This window comes from Nanorana parkeri, unplaced genomic scaffold (genome assembly GCF_000935625.1).
Source record: "Nanorana parkeri isolate BGI_ZX_2015 unplaced genomic scaffold, ASM93562v1 scaffold233, whole genome shotgun sequence".
Taxonomy (NCBI): domain Eukaryota; kingdom Metazoa; phylum Chordata; class Amphibia; order Anura; family Dicroglossidae; genus Nanorana; species Nanorana parkeri.
Window position 1 is genome coordinate 1,012,580 of NW_017306501.1, and position 9,721 is coordinate 1,022,300.

General features: G+C 41.9%; 1 protein-coding gene across 1 annotated transcript in view; it reads left to right on the forward strand.

Annotated features, from left to right (window-relative positions):
• PARD6G (par-6 family cell polarity regulator gamma) overlaps positions 1 to 6,895 on the forward strand; it is a 78,422-nt gene extending 71,527 nt beyond the window's left edge. Inside the window, exon 4 of the mRNA XM_018556295.1 lies at positions 5,839 to 6,895. Within this exon, the coding sequence (XP_018411797.1) occupies positions 5,839 to 6,701 (863 nt within the window). The 3' untranslated portion in view covers positions 6,702 to 6,895. The remainder of the gene's footprint in view (positions 1 to 5,838) is intronic.
• Positions 6,896 to 9,721: the final 2,826 nt, after the last annotated feature.

Genomic DNA, 9,721 nt, shown 5'->3' on the forward strand with positions numbered 1-9,721 from the left:
GCCCTGCCATTTGTAGTTTAAAGGGATGACACATCTGTATTGGCCTGACTCCTAAACTGTCTGAAGTTGTTTTCTTGGTTGTTGGAAGCAATTCTCCCTTTGATGTGTTTATCTTCACCATCAATTAGTGTTCTCTGGTTTCCCAAAAGAAAATGTGCATAGGCTAGGGCTTGGACCTAAATCCTTGTGCTGCCCTAGGAACCTGGCATATTGTGAAGTACTGTTTATAGAATAGTATCTGGCTAAGCAGTGGTGTATTTCATCTGGCTGCCATTCCTAAAATAAACAGCTGTATAAGCAGCGGGAGTGGTAGTTCCAGCTACAGTCTGCAATTCTAGTGCAATAAACAGTATAGAATGTGTTATAGCACCAGTTTGTGCAGCGCTTTATAATATAAGGAAGGCATTACAATACAATTCAAGACAAGATGGTAAGGAGGGCCCTGTCCGTGAGAGCTTACAATCTAAAAGGGAGGGCAAAGTGATACATGAGGAGGTAGCTGTGTGGGAATGAATTGTTTGAGAACGTGATGGTTGAGCAGTTGGGTTGGGATAGGCTTCCCTGAAGAGATCAGTCTTTAGGGAATGCCTAAAGGCAGTCAAGGTGGGAGACAGACAGGTTGGGGTAAAGAGCTCTAGAGTCTCTCCCATCCTCTGGAAAAGTCCTGGAGGCGAGCATGGGAGGAGTTGACAAGGGAGCTGGAAAGCAGGAGGTCTTGGGAGGAGCGTAAGGGACGGTTAGGGTGATACTTTGAGGCAAGGTTTGAGATATAGCCGGGGGCAGAGTTGTGAATGGCTTTGTAAGTGATTGTTAATATTTTGAATTTTATCCTTTGGGCAGGTAGTGGAGAGTTTAATGTGTCCCTGAATATTTCATTCAGATTTGTGCCGGCCGTAGTATAGCACTGTGGCCATATTAAATTCCGGCCTTGTTTGAAGATGAGTCTAAAGTGTTCAGCTGCCCACCAAAAGATTGAAAGTTTTTTTTATGCTGTTTTCATCAACATATAGTCTGTTATCCTGGGATTAATGCACATGTCTACTATGATGCTCTTTTGCATTGTGCTTATCATAAAGGAACAGTAACCAACTGGATGAAAAATTGAAAGATTGCAATGTCTTCCTTATATTGTAAAGCGATGCGCAAACTGTTGGCGCTATATAAATCCTGTAGAATAATAATATAAGGAAAACATTACAATTACTATACAAGACAAGATGGAGGAGGGCCCACAATCTAAGAGGGAGGGAGAAGTGATAGATGAGGAGGTAGCTGTGTGGGGATGAATTGTTTCAGAATGTGATGGTTCAGCGGTTAGTTGAAGGTGGGATAGACTTCCCTGAAGAGATGAGGCTTTAGCGATCGCCTGAAGGCAGTCGGAGTGGGAGATGGATGGACAGGTTGGGGTAAAGAGTTCTAGAGGATGTGAGAGACTCTAGAGACGCTATTGAATGCGTATCGGACATATTCAATGTATAGAATTGCGAGTAATAAGAATGGGCCTATAAAGGTTATTAGTAGCAATCATATGACTAAGTACTGTGGAGTTAATGACACTTGATCTGGACTAATAGTACATTTATTTTATAAGAAGCTCTTCAAAGATGTGTCATGTTAAGCAGTAGACCTGAGGAATTGACTAAAGGTATCTCTATATAAAGCTTGTCCTGTCCACTAAAGATGATGAGAGATGGCTACAAGCAGGAGTGAAGGTAACCCTGAGAAATAGGGACGCTATCAGCACTGACCTTCTGAAAACGCTAGTCGCCTGCCAAGGGTTGCGGTACTTTTTGAGTTGCTGTTTCTGAACAAGTATGCACTCGCTTTGCTTGCAACATTTTCTTCCAGGCAAGTAGCTCAAAGTACTGAAGACTGGGGCAGCTAACACTTTCAGGAGTACAACATGGCCTACTTATTTCTCTCAGTACAGGTCTCCTTTAGGGTTTATGCTGCCCTGTGAAACAAAATGTTGGATCCCCCCCTGGTGAAAATAAAATCTTGCTCAGCCTCACTGTAATTATTACCACTAAACAGTCATTTATAAAAGTAGCTTTGTACATGAACCTCCTCTTTGACCCCATAGATCTTTATCTTATGTGTACTTTACCATGACATGGTGCCATGGTCAGGTGATCCATATTGCCAGATTAGTATAATTCTACAAGAGAAAATTGGGTTGTCTGTGGCCGTCTCACCTTCCTGGGGACAGTAAAGCGGTCAGGCATTTGTCTCCAAGTTCCTCCTCCATACTCCTATGTTCTCTGCAATGTTGCTGGCTTCTGATTTGTAATTGTTGCGACAGAAGCGATGAGTGTAATGCATTTTGCTCCACTTTGGTCCTATAGAAGGGAACAGGTTTTGACGGTTAATCAGTCTTTCTACAACAGACCCCACCCCCCACGCCCCCCCCCAAATCAGGATTACTTCACACAGTTAACCCAAGTTATCTCGGACTTTTTGAACTGCGGAGCCAGTGACATTCACTGTGTACTGAAAATTGGGTACCTTCAGAATCCATCTCGTACATGCTGCCTGGAAACTTATTTCACAGTCTGTGATTCTCATCTAGTGATCTGTCATCCAGTTCATGGGGCTCGCTTATCAAAATGACACCGAACATTGCATTACGTGAGGAGAAAAGGCACACGACTGATGGCAAACATGGTCCATTTTATTTTGTATGCTTGTGCTGTATTTACAGTGTGACCTGTATCCAGCTTCAGTTCTGGATTTATTTCATAGTCCTCAGTGATATTAGTAAACTCTGCAATGAACAATTCTTTTCTCTCTGTGATCTTGGTGGAATACAAACTGCAGGAACGCTAATATTAACTGCTTATTTGTGACATTTGCCATTTCGTCTCTTCTGAAGCTGGTCAAATGCTGGCAACTGCACCCATGAGTAATCCTGCGATTTGTTTTCAGCCCCTATTGTTACTCACCTGTCTAGCTGCTCTGCAGAAGTCTGTTGGTGTATATTTAGCTAACCACCAGGAAGATAAACACCACTTCTGATTGGTTGGCCTGGGGCATCGCTTTCTGTTTTGGGAGCATGCATGAGGTGCCAAAAGAATTTGAAATTTCCTGTTGTTAGTGGGAATGTTGTTTTTATGGTTTTGTCCAACTAAATAAATGATCTCAGGCCTTCAGCAGGAAATATATTGGAACCGTTGCTTTGTAGGCTTTATAAGAGTTCAGAATTTAAGTGATACCCTTTATTGGCTAACGCAGATTTTTAAAGATATACGTTTTGGTAACACATCAGGATCATTCCCAGTGTTATCGTATAATAAATGCTGGGAGAGATTCTAAATCACTGATGGCAGACATGGTACTACAGTCAGCTACTGTATGATAACATAGAAAGTACAACTCCATGCAGATTGCTGAATACATAGCTGAAATGTCTATATTTACTGTTTTACTTGCCTAGGGATCTGTCATTCTGTAAAGCCAGACCCTCTGCCACGCTGTACAGCAAGGCAGGTGACATACCCATGTGGTTTCTGATGCTTGGTTTTTCAGTGCAGCAGCTATGTCACCTCTCTACTTCCAGTTTACCTAATGCACAAAGAATAAGCATCATCCCTTCTGTCCAGAGAGCAATGGACCTGACCTAGGAGGCAGTTTAGCTATCCAGGAAATAGTAATGCTAAATCAAAAAGTACCAGATCGATCTTACTGATTAGTATTGGTATATCACAAGTATGTGGCCAAAATTACATAACCCTTGGTAAGTAAAACAGTAACCATGTGTATTTCAATCATGAATTAGTGGTTTGCCCAGAGTTCTACTTTATACATTTCTCAATAGAGGTCTTTATTTATGTAATTCTGTCACCTGTTTGAGGATTGGGCAGCATGGCTTTGTACTAAAACGTTGTAGGGTCCTGGTCCTTGAAAAGGTTAAAGTGCCAGATTTCTATCTACCTGACTGAAGGCTAATTATTATTATACAGGATTTATACAGTTTGCGCAGCGCTTTGCAACATAGGTTTGTATTGTGATTGTAATGTCTTCCTTATATTGTAAAGCGATGCGCAAACTGTTGGCACTATATAAATCCTGTATAATAATAATATAAGGAAAACATTACAATTACTATACAAGACAAGATGGAGGAGGGCCCACAATCTAAAAGGGTGGGGGAAGTGATACAGAGGAGGTAGCTGTGTGGGGATGAATTGTTTGAGAAAGTGATAGTTCAGTGGTTAGTTTGAGGCAGAATAGGCTTCCCTGAAGAGATGAGTCTTTAGGGATCGCCTAAAGTCAATCAGAGTAGGATGAGGTCCAAGTCCCTTTGTAAGCTTTTACATTTCTATAAGCTGGAGCAGCTCTTCTGAGGTTCTCTGAAATCTCCAGATTGGAATACATTGGTTACACAACACACAAAAATCTGTTCAAAGTTGTGATTTTTGTTTTTTCCATAGAAATGACAAGTCGTATAATGATAATCACAATGGCTAACTCCCAGTTACTGTCTCATATGTGCTATTATTCTAGAGATCATACTGCCAGTAATGTATATCAATGTCAATTGTGGATGGTTTTTGATAAAGAAGACTTTAGTTATTAAGACTTGAAGATCAGATGATATTTTAGGAGCCAGAACATGCCTAAGGTTCAGACCCTTTTCCTTACACTGGGATGCATGTGTTTTTACCATTATTCACAATTATTTCATGTATCTGTACCCATGGCACGCAGTTTGTGGACTTGTTGATCTGTAGTGTGGTCTCTTTGTACTTCTGACATGACTGGACCTGACGGGAGGGCTGATAAAATCTTGGGTAACAATGGTGTAATAATTTCTGCTATTAACCTTGTTCATTGTCTTTATTTGTATGTAATATGCTCCTCCTTTTTGATTCTTTGGGAGATGAAAAAAAAAAAAGAAACCGCCCATGTGCTCTGACCAAATTATCAGCAATTCAAGTAGTTGTTTTGATGCATCCCCTTATCTGAAACCGTTTCTATATATGCAGACACAGTGCCCACATGGTTGCATTAACTATGGATAAAGAGTGATTTTAAAAGACCCTAGCATTGTCAAAGTAGCTGTGTGTGCGTGCGCCCGCCCATTCACTAAAATCTACTATAAATTGTACCATGGAATTTCCAAAGTAATTTTCAAGCTTTTTCTATAGACCGCTTTCATTAAAATCGCTGGCGATCCTGCCTTGAAGGTCCTCATTCAGACACTTCCATGTATCCTTGACACCCATTTGTGATCCTGCATTGTCACACACTTTGCCAATGGAGACTACAAGTGGCCATGCTGACATATTGCATAGACATGATCTACTGTTGTCACTATCAGCAAACCTACCATAAGAAATGACATACAGCAGATACAGGGGTACTTGTAGACGGGAAGTAAAGCAGATGGATGCGGTGGCCATTTGCAATATTGTTCTTGGGGGCTACAAGGCTTCCCTCTACCTTGCTCTGTGCTAGCCCTGCATGAATAGATTGTATTCAGTCAGGCGACCGCGGGCAGTCATGTGACCAGAAGTGTCAAAGGTGGTTGAGAATTAGGATGGGGCCAGAGTAAGTGCTCAGCGCCTTTTTTTTACGTTACGTGTTCAGTCTGCAATGTATACTCCGTCACCTGTACACTGACTGAGTCTCTCTAACGGTACAAACTACAAATGGCTGGCAAAGATGGCGCAGAAGGGTTAGCGTGAAGGCTGGAAAGCTGCTCTATGGTTGCTGTTACATGAGAGGTGCTGCCCACGTCCTTCTGAATGTGGAAAACCTACTTACTAAAATTTGCTTACTGTATTTGCCGTTTTGTATTTAAAGACGATTCTAACTTTGCTTTCTCTCTGTTTACAGAAGAAGTAGACTACAACACATTCGGGTCAGCCACTTTGACTAGAAAGAAGAAAAATGCATTGGTGGCATTACGAAATGACAGTCTGCGCCACAAGAAACCACACATAAACATCAGTATGCCTCATGATTTTAGACCAGTGTCCTCCATCATTGACGTGGATATCCTTCCAGAAACCCACAGACGAGTGAGACTATACAGACATGGATGTGAAAAGCCGTTAGGATTTTATATTCGAGATGGAACTAGTGTTCGGGTGACTCCTCATGGTTTGGAGAAAGTGCCAGGAATCTTCATCTCCAGGATGGTTCCAGGAGGCTTGGCGGAGAGCACGGGTTTGCTGGCTGTGAACGATGAGGTTCTGGAAGTAAATGGTATTGAGGTAGCTGGGAAGACTCTTGATCAGGTCACAGATATGATGATAGCTAACAGCCACAATCTAATCATTACAGTTAAGCCAGCCAACCAAAGAAACAATGTAATCCGGGGCAGCCGGATGTCTGGCAGCTCTGGTCAGTCTACAGACAGCACGGCAAGTCACCATAGCTTGCCGTCGGCTAACCTGCTACAGAATTTTAACCCGGATGAAATGGAGAGTGACGATGATGCAGATATTGTTATTGAAGGTAGCCTTGAGCCACGCAACATTCCCAAATCTCACAGCCTACCATCAGGCAGCCTTTCACGGATCAATGGCACTAGCCTTAGCCACAGGTTAGAAAGAGACTTAACACTAAACCATTCTGGACGTGAGAGTAATGGAAGTATCCACAAAATTCTGAGCAGCTTCAAGGCTGACCCAAGGAACAGCTTGGTCATACCCAAAGGAGGCATTGAGGAAGATGGCACTGTTATCACACTTTAGACATTGGGGTATATATCAGTGTTTGACATGCAGGATACATGTTGGACTTTTAAAGGAAAAACTCTCAAATCTGAACATTTACATGCGAGTTAGATATTGAGTGGTACCTAATGAGATGTTTATTCTTTAGTTTTATTCTCTTACTGGAAAGTGGTTTGCTTTGACACTGTCTTATACCTGTGTACAATAAAAAACAAAAACCTCAGCTGCCCTTCCCTGCACAGGTTCCATTACCAAAGCATCTCTTCATGCCAAGCCCTAATGGGATTGTAGTTTGTTTATTTTTTATTTCAGGGCCACCCTTTGGACAAACACAGCAGTAAATGGCACTGGGGTCATCAATCTACAAGCTCTGTGTTCCTGTGGTACATATTTTTACTTATTTGCTTGTAAATATCTTGTAACAGAGCTACAAATTATAAAAAAATGTTTAGGGGCCCCTGTTGGCGATCTATTTTATAAAAGCAAGTCAGTGCAAACTTTCATGGTGGAAATCTAGCTCAATAGCACCACCTGCTGGTCAATGGTGGTAGATACAAGACAAATAATGTAAACTCTGACCCCCTCTCTCTCTCCAGAAGTTTATTCACAATCCATTTGTTTTGTCTCCGTGAATATTGTGGCTTTACAAATCACATGCTGCCTACATCAGAAACCATTTTTTTCCGCATAGAACACTAGTGAAAATCGGTTAACTGGGCTTCCGTTATCTCACAGTGCCTTGTGTGTGTATAGTTCATACACTGTGGGACTTTAGGAATCATGGAAAGATCTTCCCAAATGAACAATTTCAATTGATCACTGTTTAAAAGATTGAGTGAAAAGTGTTGATCACCTGTGTACTGTACATGAGATACAAAGGTATTTCTTCTTGGTGAATGCTGTCTGTATATTACAATAAATGTTATTTTACAAAGATATTTTTATGAACAGAAAAACATTTAAATTATGCAGCAAAATCAGAAGTATGAGTTGTCCCTTTTAGTTATGGTACTAAGAGACTGGAAATGAATGTTCTAGGCTGATCGGATTGCCTCCAAAAGATTCTGTAGCTTTAACAGCTTTCATTTGTTTGGTCACAACTGTGTTAGAGGTGGCCAGACATACAAAACACCACTAATATTCAAGTTGTTGCATATGTTACAATGATCAGATTGGAATGGGATGACCAGAAGTCTTCCCAACAGTGTTTTTTTATATATATTCCTTCCCCTGTGCTACTGTGTTCTTCAGAGAACTGGCATACCTCTTTGAGAAAATAAGTAAGGACTTGTTTAGTTACTAGGAAATCTACAAAACACATTCCATTCTTCTTTTTTTTTTTTATTTAAGACTTAGCATGATACAATTTTGACAGCTCTTGTTTTTTTTATTATTTTGTACTTAAAGGAAGTATGATAAATAAAGTCAGAACGATAAATGGCTGTGATTTCTGGTTTTATGTGACGTTATGGATTATATTATAGACATTCATGATGTGACTGCATTACCCCCACAAAAAATGGAATATCTATACGCTTGTCGGTAAACCTCACTCCAGTCACAGCTTACCATTTCTGCTCGGACACCATCACCGCGACAGGAAGCGGGGATAATTCACCGTAATGGGGACACAGGCCATGATAAAAATTCTGAGAAAGGGTTTACAACTCAATCACTGTACTAGAAACATTGTTAATGCTGCCTGGTCGCCTTTTGGGAGATTTCCCTCCACTTCCTATTCTGTTTTACATCCACTAGCGAACGGGATCCAAAACTTTTTCGTTTTTGTTTAGGGTAGGAAAGGGTTAGAACCAGGGATGCACCGATACTGTTTTTTCCAGTATGAATAACAATATTTATTTTTCAGTACTCCAATACCGATATAGTCCCATTAAGGAAGCTAGGTGGCATGTAATGATGCTCCATGCTCCCTTGTCACCAGGTGATGACGCATGGAGCCGGCTTCCTGGCCAATCGGGAAACCGGGCGGCGAGTCATTACACCCTGTCCAGTTCCCTGATTGGCCGAGAAGCCGGCTCCAAGCCCCCTCGTCACCAAGTGACAAGGGAGCGTGAAGCCGGCTTCCTGACCAATCAAGAAGCTGGACTTCGTGCAATGACTCACCGCCCTGGCTTCCTGATACCGAAAGTTCCGCTATAGGGAATAGTATCGGAGCATTTGGGTGAGTATTTGCCCAAATACTTTATATTGGCACCGCTGCATCCCTAGTTATAACACCTGTCAGCTTTGTTTGCCATCTATGTCCCATTGGGAAGATGCCCAATAGCCACAGGAATTGAGAAGAAACCACTTCAAAGATGGAGCAACCCCTGTGGCCATCAGGATCACCAGAACTAGTGTCCCAATTGGAAGGTTTCCCGTCTATTCCGGTTTTGGTAACAACCCAATATTTGGGATTTTCCTTCTGTTTCACTTTCAGTGATGACCAAGTGGTCACCAAGACAAATAGGTAATAAATCTCCTTCACAAGCACACAAACCACAATAAAAATGTGACGGGTGTTCTAATTTATCTCCATTCTATGCAAAACTAGAAAAAAAGCTAAGACTTCAGTTGCACTTTAAACAGAAAGTAAAGGTAAAATCTTACACACAATAGCACCACCTTACATTGCAACAGTGCTCTGTGACGTCAACGGTGTGCAACTTTTCTTTTGACTGCTGTTGTGATTCACAGGGCAGGGATGGGTTCCCAGCAAGAACCTGCAATATACACCCAGATGGGGAAACCTGAGGGGTTTCTAGTGGACACCTCCCACACTTGCTGAAATAACAAAAGAAACAATTTCAGCTGAAGTTGAGATTTACCGTATATACTCGAGTATAAGCCGAGATTTTCAGCCCATTTTTTTGGGTGAAAAGTGCCCCCCTCGGCTTATACTCGAGTCAGCGCCAGGTGTCATCTTACTTACCTCGCCGAGCGTCACTGCTGCTCCGGTGTGCGGCGCTCCGAGCGGGGTCATCTGGCAGTCTCCGGGTCCTAATTTAGGTGGCTGGAGACTGCCAGATGACCCCGCT